At 43.9% G+C, this 20,935-nt stretch overlaps 1 protein-coding gene across 1 annotated transcript in view; it reads left to right on the forward strand.

The window, feature by feature from the left end:
* LOC140453945 (dynein axonemal heavy chain 8-like) overlaps window positions 1–20,935 on the forward strand; it is a 1,117,430-nt gene that overhangs the window by 227,640 nt on the left and 868,855 nt on the right. Inside the window, exon 13 of the mRNA XM_072548819.1 lies at window positions 10,918–11,017. Within this exon, the coding sequence (XP_072404920.1) occupies window positions 10,918–11,017 (100 nt within the window). The remainder of the gene's footprint in view (window positions 1–10,917; window positions 11,018–20,935) is intronic.

Genomic DNA, 20,935 nt, shown 5'->3' on the forward strand with positions numbered 1-20,935 from the left:
AGTAGACAGCACAGCTGCCGGTGAATCAGTTATATCATTTGCAAGGGCAAATTGTATTCCTGAAGCTGAGAGTTTGTCCAGTACTCCTACCACAAATTCTCCACTCTTTTCTGGACTCTCCAGCCTCACTTTTGATAATTGAGTGCTTTTTGTCTCACCATAAATTCCTGTTTACCAGTAGCTTTTCTGGCAATAGTCCCTCAGGAGTACATATCTCCTCATTCTTCAGCATTACAGACTAAGAGGATCCTGTGTTTCTTCATATTTTAACCTCTTTACCTGCTTCTCCTGGCCTGTGTGATTAAACTTTACCCTTGCATGTATATTATTTAAGCTGATCTAGTACTTCCTCCTTAGTTAACCTCTGATCATCTTGTACAGTCTGAGGCAGTTGTCTAAATTCCCTTGGGTTCTTTGTTGTGAGTTTCCTACATCTGGTGGTAATGGGGAAACAGGGACCATCACAATCAGGCTTGAAACCTTTCTGGACCCAGTGAGACCAATCATTGTACAGTATGGCACATTACTATGGGGAGCAAGAGTGATTGTCTCTAGTAAAGATCATTGCCAGATACTGGCTGAGCTCCACCACAGTCATCCAGGGATTTCCAAAATAAAAATGCTGGCAAGAAGTTATGCCTGGTGGCCAGGATTGGATGCCAACATAGCTGCATCTGTGGGCCGGTGCCCAGAGTGCCAACAAGGACAAGAATTGCCACTAGCAGCACACCCATATGGAAATAACTGGGTAAACCTTGGACTCAGTTACACATTGACTGAGTCAATCCTTTTATGGGCTCAGTGCTTTGAGTCATTGTGGATGCACATTCAAAGTGCATCGTTGTAATCTCAGACAGTCTTCTCTGTTTACTATTGCTCAGGAATGAGCATCGTTTGCGATACAGGGACTCCCGAAAGTATTGGTCATGGACAATGGGATGTCATTCATCAGCAGGGAATTTGAACATTTTCTAAAGTCAAATGGCATTTGGCATGTTCAAATAGCTCCATATTCTCCATTGTCCAATGGTCTGGTAGAAAGAGCAGTCCAAGTATTGAAAGCAGGCTTAAAGAAACAGGCTATAGCTTTATCCAACACCAAACCATCTTGGTTCCTGCTCGATTATAGGACCACCCCTCGTACAACTGGAGGAAAAGCTCCAGCAGAGTTGCTTATGCGGAGAAGACTCTCCACCAGATTAAACTTGATATTCTCATACCTGGGAAGAAGATAAACTGGCAGCAGTTGACTTAATGGCAGGAGACAGAGTGGTGGTGGACTGGTGGCCTGTAATCAGTGGTGTTCTACAGAGATCAGTTCTGGATCCTCTTTAGTTTGTCTTTAGGATTAAATTCTCTACAGTGTGGAAACAGGCCCTTCGGCTCAACAAGTCCACATTGACCCTCCGAAGAGTAACCCACCCAGACCCATTTCCCTCTGACTAATGCACCTAACACTATGGACAATTTAGCATGGCCAATTCACCTGACCTGCACATCTTTGGATTGTGGGAGGAAGCCGGAGCACCCAGAGGAAACCCACCCAGACACAGGGAGAATGTGCAAACTCCACACAGACAATTGCTCGAGGCTGTAATCGAACTTGGGACCCTGATGCTGTGAGGCAACAGTGCTAATCACTGAGCCACCATGCTGCTCACTAATAAATGATTTGAATGAGAATATCATAGGCATGGTTAGTAAGTTTACAGGCGACACCAAAATTAATGGATTAGTAGACAGAGAAGAAGACTTTCTGAGATTACAGAGATCTTGATCAAATGGGTCAATGCACTGAAAAATCACAGATGGAAATCAGTCTGGATAAAGTGGGGTATTGCGTTTTGGTACAACAAACAGGGATAGGACTTATACATTTAATGGTGGGATCTTGGGCAGTGTTATAGAACGGAGGGATCAAGGGGTTCAGGTACATTTAGTATGTTTGCCTTCATTGATCAGTCCTTTGAGTACCGAAGTTGGGAAGTCACGTTGAGGTTGTATAGGACATTGGTGAGGTCTCTTTTAGATTGCTGTGTCCAGTCTGTTTGCTCAATTGTAGGAAGAATTTCATTCTACTTGAGAGGGTTGAGAAGAGATTAACCAAATTGTGGCTGGATATGGAAGATTTAAGTTATAAAGAAAGGCTGAGACTTCTTTCACTGAAATGTAGGAGGTTGAGAACTGATCTTATAGCAGTTTTCAAAATCATGAGGGGTACAGATAGAATTAGTGGTAGGTGTCTTTTTTCTGAGAAGAGAAATTTCAAGACTAGGGGACAATTTTTTAAGGTGAGAGGAGAGAGATTTAAAAAAGACATGGAGGGAATTTTTTTCCACAGAGGGTGGTTTGTGTGTGGAATAAGCCTCCAAAGGAAGTGGTGAATATGGAAACAATTACAACATTTAAATGACATTTGGATAAGTACATGAATAGGAAAGATTTGGAAGGACATGGGTCAGCAGGCATGTGATAGTAGTTTAGTTTCGGATTATGTTAGCATGGACTTAAGGATCTGTTTCCATGCTGTATGTCTCTATGACTGTGGCTCTATATCTGGCCCCTCAGAAAGACAGTTGGAAACTGTGGGTGCTCCCCCTCTGTATAGCATTAAGGAAACCTCACGGTCTGAGATGGATGCAGCCTCGATACCATTACCACCAGAAGAAGAGGAAACTGTCCTAAGATGGTCTAGGCAGAAGAGGCATGCTGCCCATGTCTGAGTCCAAGTCAGAGGAACCAGATCCAGAGATGAAACGTCACAGGAGAAGCTACAAGCGAAAGAGCATGCCTACAATCCTGGATTTAGAGGACAGGGATGCAATGACTGGAACCATGGCCAGGTGGATCTCATTGATTCTGAGATTCTTGATTGGAGTTGTTAACCTGGGCCGATCAGGGGAGCCCTGGTTGATAGATATAAACAGGAGTGAAAAATAAGCACTACCGCAGTTAGGCGGTAGTGTGGGAGTTAAATAAAAAAATAAAATAAACAGGAGTGAAAATATAAGCACTACTGCAGTTAGGCGGTAGTGTGGGGGGTAAAGTAAAAGAAAAAAATTTAAAATTTAAAAGAAGAAAGGAGATTTAGAATCACCTAAAAAATATAAATAGGAATGTCAGAGAGTCTCCTTAGACTAGGGAGTGACTTTGAGCTGGCTGGTAACAGCCCATTTACAGCGCACATGTAACTAAAAGGTGATGGTAATGGGATTCTGGCCTCGGTGCAGTTATTTCACCATATCTTAATAATTTACAAATAATTTTGATTTATTGTCACATGGATTGTATAGTAAGAATGCAGTAAATACATGAAAAGACTTTATTTGTTGCCACAACATGGAGACATATTGAATAATTTCAGAAAAAGGAAAAAAAAGATATAGCTTGGAGAGAGTTCATCAGCCTAAGGAAGGATATAATGCCATTCAAAGAAGGTTCACCATCCGGGGCTCACCATTCCTGGACTATGATTTTCTTATGATGAGAGTTTGAGTAAGTTGGGCTTTTACTCATTGGAGTTTCGGTGAATGAGAGGTGAATTATTGAAACATATGATTCTGAGGGATCTTGGCAGTGTGGATGCAGAGATGTTTCCCTTTTTGCAAGAATCTAGGATCAGAGAGCCTAATTTCAAATTAAGGGGTTTTCCATTAGAGATGAGGAGGATTTATTTTCTAAAAGAGGGAATTTGTGAAATTATGTACTATGGAAAGTTTATGATGTTGGGTCATGAGGAATATTTAAGGGTGAGAGATTTTTAATCAGTCAGGGAATTAAGGCTTTTGGGGAAAAGGCTGAAAAACTGAGTTGAAAATTATAAAATCAGCCATGGTTTTATAATGGGGATTGAGGTGCCAAGGAGAAGGTGTTAGCAATTCTGGAAAGTGTGAAAATAAATAAGTCCCTGGGCCGGCTGGGATTTATCCTAGGATTCTCGGGGAAGTGAGGGAGGAGATTACAGAGCCATTGGCTTTTATCTTTATGTCGGTCATTGTATACAGGAATAGTACCAGAAGACTGGAGGATAGCAAATGTTGTCCCCTTGATCAAGAAAGGGAGTAGAGTCAAGAGTGTGTTGCTAGAAAAGCACAGCAAGTCAGGCAACATCCGAGGAGTAGAAGAATCGACGTTTCAGGGAGTAGCCGTTCATCAGGAATGAGGCTTGTGGGTCGGGGCTGAGAGATAAATAGGAAAGGGGTGGGGTTGGGGGCAAGGTAGCTGGGAAAGCAATAGGTGGATGAAGGTGAGGGAGAAGGTGATAGGTCAGGGGGGAAGTGATGAACAGGTCCAGAGGGTGGTGGCGAGTTGGAGACTTGGGACTGGGATAATGTAGGGGGAGGGGAAATGAGGAAGCTGAAATCCTCATTTATCCCTTGTGGTTGCAGTGTCCCAAGGTGGGATATGAGGCGTTCCTCCTCCAGCTGTCAGTGGGAACGGTTTGGCGGTGGAGGAAGCCCAGGACCTGCATGTGCTTGATGGACTGGGAAGGGGAGTTGAAGTGTTCAGCCACGGGGCGGTGGGGTTGGTGGGTGCAGGCGTCCCAGAGATGTTTTCTGAAATGATCTGCAAGAAGGCGTCCTTTCTCCCCGATGTAGAGGACCTCTGCTGCATCTGTCCCCAGGATGACCAATTCCACCTCAGAAAGTCCCAGATGGCCTCCTTCTTCCACAATCGCAACTTCCCATGTAGTTGACGATACCCTTCAGCACATCTCCTCCACTTCATGCGCCACCGCCCTTCAACCCCACCGCCCCACCCCTCCCAACGCCACAAGGACAGAACCCCCCCCTCCCCACTCCCCACAGGTCCTCACCTTCCACCCCACCAACCCCCACATACATCACATCATCCTCTGCCACCTCCAAATGGACCCCACCACCAAAGATATATTTCCCTTCCATCCATATCAACATTCCAGAAAAACCATTCCCTCCACAACTCCCTGATCAGAACCCCCCCACCCCCCGCCGCCCCCCACACACACAAGCCCACACCCCACTCCTGGCACCTTTCCCTGCCACCACAGGAAGTGCAAAACCGGCGCCCACACCATTCTCCTCACCTCTGTCCAAGGCTCCAAGGGATCCTTCCACATCCATCAGTAATTTACCTGTACCTCTACCATTGTCATCTACTGAATCTGTTGCATCTGGTGCGATCTCCTCTACATTGGTGAGACAGGACACCTTCTCGTGGATCGTTTCAGAGAATATCTCTGGGACACCCACACCCACCGACCCCACTGCTCCATGGCTGAACACTTCAACTTCCTCTCTCACTCCGTCAAGGACATGCAGGTCCTGAGCCTCCTCCACCACCAAACTGTTACCACCCAACGCCTGGAGAAAGAATGCCTCACATTCCGCCTTGGAACCCTGCAACCACATGGGATAAATGTGGATTTCAACAGCTTTTTCATTTCCCCTCCCCCCCTTCACATTATCCCAGTCCCAAGCTTCCAACTCACCACCAACTTCCAGACCTGCCCATCACTCGTCCCTCTGATCTATCATCTCTCCCTCACCTTCATCCATCTATTGTTTTCCTGGCTACCTACCCCCCCAACCCCACCCCCCATCCATTTACCTCTCAGCCCTGACCCACAAGCTTCAGTCCTGATGAAGGGCTTATCCCTGACATGTCAATTCTTTTGCTTCTCGGATGCTACCTGACCTGCTGTGCTTTTCCAACAACACGCTCTCAACTCTGATCTCCAGCATCTGCATCACTTTCTCCAAGAAAGAGAGTAGAGACAACCCTGGTAATTACACACCAGTGAGCCTTACTTGGTTGTGGGTAAAGTGTTGCAAAAGGTTGTAAGAGATAGGATTTATAATCATTTAGAAAGGAATAATTTGATTAGAGATAGTCAACACAGTTTTGTGAAGGGTAGGTTGTGCCTCACAAACCTTATTGAGCTCTTTGAAAAGGTGACCAAATAGGTGGAAGAAGGTAAATTGGTTGATGTGGTGTATATGGATTTCAGTAAAGTGATAAGGTTCCCTACAGTAGGCTTTTATAGAAAATACAGAGACATGGGATTGAGGGTGATTTAGCGATTTGGATCAGAAATTGGCCAGTTGGAAAAAGGAGAATGGTGGTTGATGGGAAATGTTGTCCTGGAGTTCAGTTATTAGTGGTGTACCGCAAGAATCTGTTTTGGGTCTACTGCTGTTTGTCAGTTTTATAAATGACCTGAATGAGGGCGTAGAAGGATGGGTTAGTAAATTTGCAGATAATATTAAACTCAGTAGAGTTGTGGATAGTGCAGAAGGATGTTGCAGGTTACAGAGGGTCATAGATAAGCTGCAGATCAGGGCTGAGGGGTGGTAAATGGTGTTTAATGTGGAAAAGTGTGAGGTGATTCACTTTGGAAGAAATAACAGGAATATAGAATACTGGGCTAATGTTAAGGCTCTTGGTAGTGTGGATGTGCAGAGAGATCTCTGTCCATGTGCATAGGTCTCTGAAAGTTGCCACCCAGGTTAAAAAGGTTTTTAAGAACTTGTATAGTGTATTAGCTTTTATTGGTAGAGGGATTGAGTTTCGGAGCCAGGAGGCCATGTTGTAGCTGTATAAAACTTGGCTGCACTTGGAGTATTATGTATAGTTCTGGTTGCCGCATTTTAGGAAGGATGTGGAAGGGAGCAGAGGAGATTGATGAGGATATTGCCTGGAATGGAGGGAAGGCTTTATGAAGAAAGGCTGAGAGACTTGAGGCTGTTTTAATGACAGGGAAGAAGGTTAATAGATGACTCAGTAGAGACATAGGAGATGATTAGAGGATTAGATAAGGTGGACAGTGATAGCCTTTTACCTCGGATGGTGATGGCTAGCACAAGGGGACATAACCTTAAACTGAGGTGTGATAGATGTAGCACAGATGTTAGTGATAGTTTCTTTACTTAGAGTAGTAAGGGCATGGAATCCCATGCCTGTAACAATAGTAGATTCGCCAACTTTAAGGGCATTTAAATGGTCATTGGGTAAACATATGGGTGATAATGAAATCATATATGTTAGATGGGCTTCAGATCGGTTTCACAGGTTGGCACAACATCGAGGGCCGAAGGGCCTGTACTTTCTTGTATTGTTCTATGTTTTATGATCTTATTGAATGGCAGAGTGAACTTGATGGGCTGAATGACCTATTCCTGTTCCTGCATCTTATTGATCTTATTTGTTATGATCTTTTTTGTGAGAGTAAAGCTGAAGCTTTCGTTTCTCTGATCTTGTTCCTATCAGATGTTATGTCCTGGTGCAAGTGTAAAATAAATTATGGAACAACAGTGAGATGGTCAATTAAAGTTACATTACATAATTTATAAACAACTGTCCTGAGGTGGTGAATATTGGCCTGAATTTTGAGAAGATTTGTAGCTCAGGTTGAGGTTCTGGATGTCAGTATTTTCAGACGTTTCATCACCATACTAGGTTACATAATCAGTGAGCCTCCACTGAAGCGCTGGTGTTAGTGACCTGCTTTCTATGTATGTGTTTAGGATTCTTTGGGTTGGTGATGTCATTTTCTGTGGTGATGCCATTTCCTATTTTTTTTCTCAGAGGGTGATAAATGGGGTCCAAGTTGATTTGTTTGTTGATAAGAGTTCGGTTGGAATGCCATGCTTCCAGGAATTCTCTTGGATGTATCAGTTTGGCTTGTCCAAGGATGGATGTGTTGTCCCAGTCGAAGTGGTGTCCTTCTTCATCCATATGCAAGGATACTGGTGAGAGTAGGTCATGTCTTTTTGTGGCTAGTTGATGTTAATGTAATCTGGTGGCTAGTTCTCTGCCTGTTTGTCCAATGTTGTGTTTGTTACAGTTCTCACAAGATATTTTGTAAATGACATAAGTTTTGCTTGTTATCTGTATGGGGTCTTTCAAGTTTATTCATTGCTGTTTTTGTCTGTTGGTGGGCTCGTGGACTACCATGATACCAAGAGGTCTGAGTAGCCTCGCAGTCATTTCAGAGATGTCTTTGATGTAGGGGAGAGTGGCGAGGGTTTCTGGATGCATTTTGTCTGCTTGTTTGGGTTTGTTGCTGAGAAATCGGTGGACTGTGTTCATTGAGTACCTGTTCTTTTTGAATATGTTGGATAGGTGATTTTCCTCTGCTCTTCATCGTCCCTCTGTGCTGCAGTGTGTGGTGGCTCATTGAAATAATGTTCTAATACAGCTTTGTTTGTGGGTGTTGGGATGATTGCTTCTGTAGTTCAGTATTTGACTTGTATGTGTTGTTTTCCTGTAGAGGCTAGTTTGAAGTTCCCCATTGGCTGTTCGCTCTACTGTGATATCTGGGAATGGCAGTTAGTTGTTGTTTTCCTCCTCTTATGTGAATTTTATGCCAGTAAGGATATTATTGATGGTCTTGATCATTCTAACATCCAAGTTTGCTTTGAACTGGCTGAGAGTCTGCTCAATCGTGCAGTCCTCCAAAATGATGTGTCCAAATAACCCCCAACACTGTGACACACGCCCTGAGTATTACTGGCACACAACCTTTTCCCTTAATCTTTCTCACCACCCAGCACCCCTAGTGCCTAGTCTTGCTAATAAGGGGGAAGAAACAGGGATATAGGAACATATAACTTACAAAGGGAATTCAAGGTATTCAACTCTTTGTATCTGCTCAAGGTCATTGCTATTCTAATCATTTAATTTTATGCATGGGATATGGGTATGATTGACAAGATCCATATTTGCTGTCCACCTTTAATTGCCCTAAGGCAATGGTGGTAGAGCTGCTGCTGTCTTGAACCATTTATTTTGGGTGTTGGTACAACAAAAGGAGTTTTGAGACTGGGACCATGAAGATGTGGTGACCGTGAATGGTCTTCACTCTATTTTCCTGTCTGTCTGTCCATATCGTTTGACTTTGAGTCATAGTCATAGAGATGTACAGCACAGAAATAGACCCTTCGGTCCAACTCGTCCATGCTGACAAGATATCCCAACCCAATCTAGTCCCACCTGCCAGCACCTGGCCCATGTCCCTCTAAACCCTTCCTTTTCATATACCCATCCATGCCCCTCATGATTTTATAAACCTCTATCAGGTCACCCCTCAGTCTCCGACGTGCCAGGGAAATCAGCCCCAGCATATTCAACCTCTCCCTATCGCTCAAATCCTCCAATCCTGGCAACATCCTTGTAAATCTTTTCTAAAGCCTTGCAATACCTTCACAACATTTTTCCGATAGGAAGGAGACCAGAATTGCACACAATATTCCAACAGTGGCCTAACCAATGTCCTGTACAGCAGCAACATGACCTCCCAACTCCTATACTCAGTACTTTGACCAAAAAAGGAAAGCATTCCAAGCCTTCTTCACGATCCTATCTACCTGCGACTCCACTTTCAAGGAGCTATGAACCTGCACTCCAAGGTCTCTTTGTTTAGCAACACTCCGTAGGATCTTACCATTAAGTGTATAAGTCCTGCTAAGATTTGCTTTCCCAAAATGCAGCACCTCACATTAATCTAAATTAAACTCCATCTGCCACTTCTCAGCCCATTGGCCCATCTGGTCAAGATCCTGTTGTAATCTGTGGTAACCTTCTTCGCTGTCTACTACGCCTCCAATTTTGGTATCATCTGCAAACTTACTAACTGTACCTCTTATGCTCACATCCAAATCATTTATGTAAATGAAGAAAAGTATTGGATCCAGTACTGATCCTTGTAGCACTCCACTGGTCACAGGCCTCTAGTCTGAAAAACAACCCTCCACCACCACCCTCTGTCTTCTACCTTTGAGCCAGTTCTGTATTCAAATGGCTAGTTTTCCTTGTATTCCATGAGGTCTAACCTTGCTCACCAGTCTCCCATGGAGAACCTTGTTGAACGCCTTACTGAATCCATATAGATCACATCTACCACTCTGTCCTCCTCAATCCTCTTTGTTACTTCTTCAAAAAAACTCAATCAAGATTGTGAAACATGATTTCCCACGCATAAAACCATGTTGACTGTTCCTAATCAGTCCTTGCCTTTCCAAATACAAAAAAAATCAAAGTTAAAATTCACACAACACCAGCTTATAGCCCAACTAGCAACTGATGAAGGATCAGCACTCTGAAAGCTACTAACTCCAAATAAACCTGTTGGACTATAACCTGGTGTTGTGTGATTTTTAATTTTGTCCATCCAGTCCAACACCGGCACCTCCACATCAAAAAATATCAATTCAGGATGTGGTGATCTGGAAATAAAACACGAGAGGAAAAAGATTACATTGATTGAAAACACTTGACTGACATTGAACTGAAGGCAGAACTCAGATGGTGTACCTTCGACTCATGATATCAAATGAAGCATGGCTTAAGCCTCCCTACTTACCTAGTTGATTGATCAGTGTTGCTACCGACAACACAACTTCCTGTTGTAAACTTCAAAAATGTGAGAGTATACTTTAACTGCAACTAGCAGTGTACAGAAGCCTGAACACACACACAAGCCAGTTTGGAAACAGTTTCTACCCTATTGTTGTTCGAATATTGAATGGACTCACAAACTCTTAACATTCACCTGGACCTGTGTTTTTGTTTTTGCCGCTGTTTACCTATTATTTACTTATGTATGCTACTTAACTATGTGGTTTGCCTGCATTGCTTGCAAGACAAAGCTTTTCATGGTACCTCGGTACATGTGACAATAAATTCAATTCAATTCAATACCCTGCTGCTGATCCCGTGATGCATGCCTATATTATAGATTATCATGCAAATGATAATCCTTCAGTTTGAAAAGAATGAAAATATATTCTTCAATTCTAGAGTTGTTTCTTAGAATTCTTAGGGAAAATCAAAAGAAAATCAAAAGGTAGTTTGAATAAATTATGAAGGAGTCATGCTTGACACTTATGGCAGTAAATATTAGATTTCAGTTTGTATGTGCTAAATTTGTTTTACTAGATTTCAGAGTTTGAATATACCATCCCTTGAGTCAGAGATTGAAGTTATAGTTGAACGTATTATCCAGCACTATGCAGGAGAGTTAATGTTTGTAAATAAGGTAAGAATTATGTCTTTACCTTTTTGATGTACATTTTCATGTTTATTGGTTGCGTGTGTCCTTAGATATTGTCTACAATATGGAACTGTCATCACTGTTTTCCAGTTTCCAAGGAAGGAAGGAGATTGGGAGCTGCCAAGTCTGCATGTTAGAATTTTATATGCTGTTGAGTATAAATCAGAACTACTCACGTTTTCCTCATAGTACACCACTTCCAGCCCAGGAATCAACCATGCTACAACTCCTCTGCTTCATCCCTGACCACAACGTCTTCACCTTTGACAACTAGTTCTTCATCCAGACACACACAACAGCCTTGGAGAGACTATGCCATTTTCTTTGTAGCCTGCAACACATCATTGATGATAATTAACCCCTTGCTAAAATCTTTATTACACCTCCACTTCTTGTCTTCTTGCCAAACCTTAAACAGACCAATGTCTGCAACAAACTACCCACCCTTCAGGAAATCATCAGCCATAACACCATACAATCCTGTCAGGGCAGCCCCTGCAAGACATGTCAGACCATTGACATGGATGCTACCATTACACATGGGGACACCACCAACCACATACATGCTCGGCAGATACTCGTATGACTCGGCCAATGTTGTATATCTTGTACGTTGCAGGCAAAGATGCCTCAAGGCATGGCATATTGGGTGAACCCATGCAGATGCTATGAGAACAGATAAATGGACACCATGCAAACATCACCGGACAGGGATGTTTCCTCCCACTGGGGGAACATTTCAGCAGTCAAGGACATTTGGCCTCATATCTTTGGGTAAATGACCTCCAAGACAGACTTTGTGATACACGACAATGCAGAGTTGCTGAGCAGAGGGTGATAGCTAAGTTCAGTACCCATGAGGATGGCCTCCACCAGGGCCTTGGGTTCATATCACACTACAGCTGACCCCACCAAACTATACATTTGCACATGCACACGTAAACGCGCAAACGCGCACACACACACACACACACACACACACACACACACACTCTCACAGACCTTCTCTCATACACACCCACATTCTCAAATACACACACTCTCAGATGCATATAATCCCTCACACTTGCACACACATTCTCTCAAGCATGCAGTGTTGCATACACACATGCGCACACACACAAGCACACTCTCAGATGCATAGACTCCCTCATACTTGCACCCACTCTCTCAAATGCAAATTCTCTCTCTCCCCTCCCCCCCCATACACACAAACATGCACACTCACACATATAAATCTGTGTTTGTGTTTGCAAATTTGTGTTTGCAAATACATTCTATTTTATTCAAAAGGCACGCAATTTGTAGACAGTTGGTCAATGTGGCATTTTTAAGATCCTATTTTGGAAATAAAACCAATCCAACTCCAGGTTAAGACACAGACAGACTCCAAAAAAGACCTCACGCCTAAAATACATTGTCTGACCCAAGATGTCACCTCCTTTATATTGATAACACCTTAAGTTATCTCAGGGCAGTGACTTGAAAAAAAATCTGGGATTTGCATATTAATCAATTGAAACCTGCATGTCCATTCTTGCTGATTAAAGATTTAAGAGCCATGTTAGATGTGCTCAATTTGTTTGCATGGGTTGTATGACCCTTTGATTGTTTTTCATTATAAATTCTCTGTTTAAGGTCTTTCTCTCTCACTAGCACCTGATAAAGGAACAGCACTCTGAAAGTTAATGTTTTCAAATAAACTCGCTGGACTATGAACCAGTGTCATGTGATTTTTAACCTAAATAACAGGAATTAAAATAAAATAAGGTTAGATTTAGCTAGAGTGAACTGGAAGTACAAATAAACTCGCCCTCTTCAAATCTATGAGTTACATTCTCGAGGAATTCCACGAGATTTGTCAACTTGATTTCACTTCTCTAAATCCATATCGACTCTGTGGAGATCCTGTCACATTTTCCCAAGTGAAAATGAACTTTATTAATGAACTTTTATGATGGACTTCAGTATTTACCCCATGACTGATGTCAGGCTAATTGGTCTATAATTACCGATCTTCTCTTTGCCTCCTTTTAATTTAAATAATGAGGTTTACATTAGCTACCCTGTAATCCATACAAACTGTTCCAGAGTCTAAAGAATCATGTGAGGTGACCACCAATTCATCCACAACTTCTTGGACATTGGTGGTCATCTTTCATGTATTTTTGCAATTACTTCATCCACTTTATTGTGAATATGTTGCACAATAAGACACAAAGCCTTGAGACTTGTATTCTTAACATTACTTGTCTCTTAACCCTAATTTTTCACTGTAGCCCTGTTTGATACTGGCTCTTAATTCCTCTGCCTATCATTTTTCATATTCCCCTTGCTGTCTTTTGTGGTTGTTCTTGGCTCCTCTTCTTCTGACTCAACCCCCTGCAATTTTAGTTTAAACCCTCCCTAAACAATCCAGTAAATACTCCCTCTGGACGTCAGTTCTCGTCCAGCCCAGGTGAAACTGATCTAGTTTGTACTGGTCTCATCTCCTCCAGAACTTGGAATCTGAAATCTTCCCTCTTTATCATATTTTCAAGCACATTTTCATCTGATATATCCTGGTTTTTCTACTCTGACTAGCACGAGATCCTATTTTTGAGGTCCTACATTTTAACCTACTTCCTAACACCCTATATTCTGCCTTTGGTACCTCACCCCTTATTGTACCATGACTGCTGGCTGTTCATCATCCCCACCACTACTACCAGAATATCATCCAGCTGCTCTGAAACATCCTTGACCCAATCACCAGGGAGGCAACATACCATCCATTTGTTTCATTTGTGACCACAGAAATACAAATCTATTCACTTTACAATTGAATACACCATTACTATTGCATCCCAATAATTTTTACTCCTCCGTTGTGCAGCAGAGCCAACTTTATCCAATATATGTGGCTGTTGAACTAAAGAGATGGTTGTTGGCTTTAGGAAGGCACAGAGCAATCACTCTGCTGGACATTGATGGCTCCCCTGTGGAATTATTAAAAGCCTGAATTTTATTAGTGTCCACCTGGCGGAGAATATCATCTGGCCCTTCAACACCAGTTCCATAGCCAAGAAAGTCCAGCAGCATCTCTGCTTCCTGTGTCGGTTGAGGAAAGCCCATCTTCCATCCCCCATCTTCATCACATTCTGCAGAGAATTAATTGAGAGTACCCTGAGCAGCTGCATCACTGCCTGGTTTGGGAATTGCACCATCTCAGATCATAAGACCCTATAATGGATAGTGAGGACAGCTGAGAACATCATTGGGGTCTCTCTTCCCTCCATTACAGACATTTACTCCACATGCTGCATTTGCAAGGCTAACGACATTGTGGGTGACTCCACACATCCTTCATTCAAATTCTTCTCCCTCCTGCCATCTGGTAGAAGATACTAGAACATTCAGTCTCTCATGGCCAGACAGTGCAATAGTTTCTGCCCCCAAGTCATCAGGCTCCTTAACACAGTATAATCACACTCTATTCCATTTGCAATTTTCGGACGACTTTTTTGTATTGCTTATAAAATAATGTTTTATTAATGATCATTCATTGTTACATTGTAATTTGTCCACCACTGTGCCTGTTGTCTTGTCTTGTCAGGAATTACTGTGCTGTCTTGCATGCTTTGCACTTTTCTATGCACTTTATGCTACCCTGTGTATGACTGTATTCTTGTGTAGTCTGTGTTCATACAGCACCTTGGTCCTGGAGGAATGCTGTCTTGTTTTTATTGTAGCAGCTGTATATAGTAGAAATAACAAATAAACTTTCTCTACTCAACTCTACTCTACTCTACTCTAGAGAATTCTATTGGTGATTTCCCCTGTGAGGCCATTTCCCCCAACAGTATCAGAAGTGGTATGTCTGTTTTGCAGTTGAATAGCCACAAGAGATTCCTGCTGTCTTCCTAGTCCCATTGCTCTGCCTGATGGCCAGCTATTTCCTTCCTAGGCAAAAATGAGGACTGCAGATGCTGGAAACCAGATTTTAGATCAGAGTGGTGCTGGAAAAGCACAGCAGGTCAGGCAGCATCTGAGGAGCAGGAAAATCGATGTTTCGGGCAAAAGCCCTTCATCAGGAATAGAGGCAGGAAGCCTTCAGGGAGGAGAGATAAATGGAGGGGGGAGGGAGAAGGTAGCAAAGAGTACAATAGGTGAATGGGGGTGAGGATGGAGGTGATAGATCAGAGAGGAGGGTGGGGGACGGTAGCAAAGAGTACAGTAGGTGAATGGGGGTGGGGATGGAGGCGATAGGTCAGAGAGGAGGGTGGAGTGGATAGCTGGGAAGGAAGATTGACAGGTAGATTAGAGAGGTGCTGGAAAAGCACAGCAGTTCAGGTAGCATCCAGGGAGCAGTAAAATTGAAGTTTCGGGCAAAAGCCCTTCATCAGGAATACAGGCAGAGAGCCTGAAGGGTGGAGAGGAGGGTGGGTGAGTGGCATCAATGTGGACTTCAACAGTTTCCTCATTTCCCCTTCCCCCACCTCACCTCAGTTCCAAACTTCCAGCTCAGCACTGTCCTCATGACTTGTCCTACTTGTCTATCTTCTTTTCCACCTATCCACTCCACCCTCGCCCCCCCAACCTATCACTTTCATCCCCTCCCCCACTCACCTATTGTACTCTATGCTACTTTCTCCCCACCCCCACCCTCCTCTCACTTATCTCTCCACACTTCAGGCTCTCTGCCTGTACTCCTGATGAAGGGCTTTTGCCCGAAATGTCGATTTTACTGCTCCTTGGATGCTGCCTGAACTGCTGTGCTTTTCCAGCACCTCTCTAATCTAGACTCTGGTTTCCAGCATCTGCAGTCATTGTTTTTACCTAGATTGACAGGTAGGACAGGTCATGGGGACAGTGCTGAGCTGGAAGGTTGGAACTGAGGTAAGGTGGGGAGAGAGGAAATGAGGAAACTGGTGAAGTCCACATTGATGCTCGGCCGTTGAAGTATTCCAAAGCGGAAGATGAGGCATTCTTCCTTCAGGCGTTGGGTGGTGAGGGAGTGGCAGTGGAGGAGGCCCAGGTCCTGCATGTCCTCAGCAGAGTGGGAGGTGGAGTTGAAATGTTGGGCCACAGGGCGGTGAGGTTGATTGGTGCATCCTGGCACCCTCCCCTGCCACTGCAGGAATTGCAAGACCTGCGCCCACACCTCCTCCTTCACCACCATCCAAGACCCCAAAGGAGCCTTCCACATCCATCAAAGTTTCACCTGCACTTCCACCAACATTGTTTATTGTATCTGTTGCTCCCAATGTGGTCTCCTGTACACTGGGGAGACTGGACACCTCTTTGCAGAGTGCTGAAGGGAACACCTCCGGGACCCCTTCACCAATTAACCCCACTGCCCTGTGGCCCAACATTTCACCTCCCCCTCCCACTCTGCCGAGGACATGCAGATCCTGGGCCTCCTCCACCGCCGCTCCCTCACCACCAGACGCCTGGAGGAAGAACGCCTCATCTTCCGCCTTTGAACACTTCAACCCCAGGGCATCAATGTGGACTTCACCAGTTTCCTCATTTCCTCTTCCCCCACCTTACCTCAGTTCCAATCTTCCAGCTCAGTTATGTCCTCATGACCTGTCCTACCTGCCAATCTTCCTTCCCACCACCCACTCCACCCTCCCCTCTGACCTATTACCTCCATCCCCACCTCCATTCACCTATTGTACTCTTTGCTACCTTCTCCCCAACCACCTCCCCCCAACCCTCCATTTATCTCTCCACCCTGGAGGCTTCCTGCCTCTATTCCTGATGAAGGGCTTTTGCCCGAAATGTCGATTTTCCTGCTCCTCGGATGCTGCCTGAAGTGCTGTGCTTTTCCAGCTCCACCCTGATCTAAACAGCCATTTCCTCCCTGCCTGTGGAGTTTTAGCATATGGTATGACCATCTCTCTGTATATGAAATATGAAGAGATGGGTTCAGTTCCATGAAAATTCAAAAGATGTGGAATCTGTCTGACAAAAAAGGGTCTGAGAAAGGATCATGAGATTTAAAACATGAATTCTGATTTTTCTCCACTGATGCTGCCAGACCTGCTGAGGTCTTCCACCAATTTCTGTTATTGTTTCGGATTTCTAGCATCCGTAGTTCTTCCGGTTTTGTGTCTAGTAGAATCTGTGTGGATAGATTTGAGGACCCACAAAGGGAAAAAAAGACCCTGATGGGATTATACAAACTACTGCTGACAGGCTTATTGTATACAAGCCTGTTAGCAATATTCAGGATGTGGAGAAGAAAATAAATCAGAACGTAGAAAAGGCATCATTGCAATCATCATGGAAATTTCAATATCCTGGTGAACTGAGAAAACAGGTTTGTATCAGATCTCAAGAAAAGGAATTTGTGGAATCTATGAGATGGTTTTCTGGATGGTTTTCTGAAACAAGCAATTCTGGATTTGGTGATGTGTAATGAGGCAGACTTGTTTGGGGAACTGAAGGTGAAGAAACTCCTTGTGGACAGCGAACATAATATGATAGAACTTAGTCTGCAGTTTAAGAGAGGGAAGCTTGATTCTGATGTAACCGTATTGCAATTGAATGATGGTAACTGAAAAGATACGAAGGAGGGAATGCCCAGGGTTGATTAGATGGGAAGCCTAGCAGGGAAGATGGTGGGATAGCAATGGCAGGAGTTTTTCAGGGGAATTTAGGAGGCACAGCAGAAATTCACCCCAAGGAAGAAGAGACTAAGGGGAGGATGAGGCAACCATGGCTGACAAGGAAAGTCAGGGACAGCATAAAAGCTAAAGGAAAAGCACACAATGTGGTTAAGATTAAGGGGGGAAAAGATGAAAAAGACAGTATGCTAGCTAGTAATATAAAAGGAGATTGCAAGAGTTGTTTTAGACATCTAAAAGGTAAGACAAGGGCAAGAATTGATATTGGACTATTGGACGATGAAGCTGGAGTAATAGTAATGGGGAACAAAGAAGTAGCAGAGGAATTGAATAGGTGTTTTGCACTAGTTTTCATAGTGGAAGACATCAGCAGCATACCAGAACTTCAAGAGAGTCAGAGGGCAGGGGTGAGTGTCGTAGCCATCACTAAGGTCAAGCTGCTCGGAAAGCTGAAGGTTTTGAGGGCAGAATAGTCACCTGGACCAAATGGACTATATTCCAGAGTTCTGAAGCAGACAATTGAGGAGGTTTTAGAGACATTGGTGGTGATTTTCAGGAATCACTAGAGTCAGAGAGCGTTCCAGAGGACTGGCAATTGGTTGTTGTAACATACTTTTTCTGAAGGGAGGGAGGCAGAAGACAAAAATCTACAGGCCAGTTAGCCTAACCTTGGTCATTTGTAAGATTTTAGAGAGTTATTAACCATGAGTTTGAGGAGTACTTTGAAGTCCATGGTAAAATAAGGTGGGGTCAGCACGGCTTTGACAATGAGATGTCATGCCTATCAAATCTGTTAGAATACTTTGAGGAGGTAATGTGCAAGTTTGACAAAGGAGAGCCAGTGCAGATGATCAATTTGGATGTCCAGAAGGCTTTTGACAAGATGTTGCACAGGCGGCTGCTAAATAAAATAAGAACCCATGGTGTCAGGAGTAAGCTACTGGCAAGGATAGAGGATTGGCCGAATAGCAGAGATTGGGAATAAAGGGGTCTTTTTCAGAATGCTAACCAATGACTAATGGAGTTCATAGAATTCTCACAGTGTGGAAACTGGCCATTTGGCCCAACAAGTCCACACCGACCCTCTGAAGAGTAACCAATCTAGACCCATTCCCCTACTACTCTACATTTACCCCTGACTAATGCACATCTCTGAACACTATGGGCAATTTAGCATGGCCAATTCACATAACCTGCACATTTTGGTCATGGGAGGAAACTGGAGCATCACAGACGCAGGGTGAATGTGCAAACTCCACACAGACAGTTGCCCAAGGCTGGAATTGAACCCGGGTCCCCGGTGCTGTGAGGCAGCAGTGCTAACCAGTGGAGTCAGTGTTGGGACCACAACTATTCACGTTGTAGATTAATGATCTCAACAAAGGAACTGAGAGTGTTGTTGCTCGGTTTGCAGATGGCACAAAGATAAGGGAAGGGACAGGTAATGTGCAGGATGTGACAAAATCACTTGGACAGACTAGGCAAGTGGGCAAAGAAGTGGCAGATGGAATACAATGTGATAAAGTGTGAGGTAGTGCACTTTGGTAGGAAAAATAATGGCATGGACTATTTCTAAATGGGGAAAGGCTTCAGAATACTTTAACCATTTGTGACTCCTCAGATACTGAAGCAGTTCAAGCCCAAATGTAGCAAGACTCGGACAACCTGGCTTGGGCTGACATGTGGCAAGTCACATTTGCACAATTAATGCAAGGCAATGACTATCTGCAGTATGAGTGATGGCTCAGTGGTTAGCACTGCTGCTTGTCAGTGCCAGGAACCCAAGTTTGATTCCAGCTTTGGGAGTCTGTCTGTGTGCAATTTGCATGTTATCCCTGTGTCTGCATGGATTTCTTCTGGGTGCTTCTGTTTCCTCCCACAGTCCAAAGATGTGCTGGTTATATAGATTAGCTATGGTAAATACAAGGTAATGGGGATACAGTGGGATGCTTTTTGAAGGATTGGTGAAGTCTTGATGGGCTGAATGGCCTCTTTCCTCAATGTAGGGATTCTGTGATCTAAGAGAGAATATAACCATCATGCCTTGACATTCAATGGCATTGACATCGCTGAATCCTCCACTATCAATATCCTGAAGTTTGACACCATCCAAGAGAAAGTGAGGTCTGCAGAATTTGGAGATCAGAGTTGAGATTGTGGTGCTGGAAAAGCACAGCTGGTCATTCCTGATGAAGGGCTTATGCCCAAAACATCGATTCTCCTGCTCCTCGGATGCTGCCTGACCAGCTGTGCTTTTCCAGCACCTCATTCTTGACCTTGACACCATCCAGGACAAGACACTTACTATATTCAAGAAAACGAAAGATGATATTTTAGATTTTAAAGGCATCAAGGCCTATGGAGAGAAAACAAGAATATAGCATTGAGATGTGGGATCAGCCATTCTCATATTAGATGGCAGAGCAGGCTTAATAAGCCGAATGGTCTGCTCCTCCTAGATTGTATTTCTATCTATATTTCTATCAAGCAACCTGCATGATTGGCATCATATCTTCAAACATTCACTCCTCCAGCACAGTCACTTAGTGTCTGCAGTGTGTTCCATCTACAAGATGTATTGCAGAAATTTCACTAAGGCTCTTTAGGCCGCATCTTCCAAACTGTCCATCACTACCATCTACGTAGACAAGGCAGCAAATAAATGGGAATATCACCTGCAAGTTCCTCTCAAATCCACTCACCATCCTGACTTGGAAAATGTTTCTATTCCTTCACCATTACTGAGTCAAAACCTTGGAGTTTCTCACCCGACAGAATTGTGAATCTAGGAGAAAGTGAGGACTGCAGATGCTGGAGATCAGAGCTGAAAAATGTGTTGCTGGAAAAGCGCAGCAGGTCAGGCAGCATCCAAGGAGCAGGAGAATCGATGTTTCGGACATAAGCCCTTCTTCAGGAATGAGGAAGGTGTACCAAGCAGGCTAAGATAAAAGGTAGGGAGGAGGGATTTGGGGGGACGGGTGTTGGGAATGCGATACATTTACTATAAACCGACCGACTCCCACAGCTACCTAGATTACACCTACTCCCACCCTGCCCCCTGTAAAAACGCCATCCCATATTCCCAATTCCTTCGCCTCCACCGCATCTGCTCCCAGGAGGACCAATTCCAATACCGAACAGCCCAGATGGTCTCCTTCTTCAAAGACCGCAATTTCCCCTCAGACATGGTTGACAGTGCTCTCCACTGCATCTTCTCCACTTCCCGCTCCTCTGCCCTTGAACCCCGCCCCTCCAATCACAGGACAGAACCCCACTGGTCCTCACCTAC

This window comes from Chiloscyllium punctatum, chromosome 3 (genome assembly GCF_047496795.1).
Source record: "Chiloscyllium punctatum isolate Juve2018m chromosome 3, sChiPun1.3, whole genome shotgun sequence".
NCBI lineage: Eukaryota > Metazoa > Chordata > Chondrichthyes > Orectolobiformes > Hemiscylliidae > Chiloscyllium > Chiloscyllium punctatum.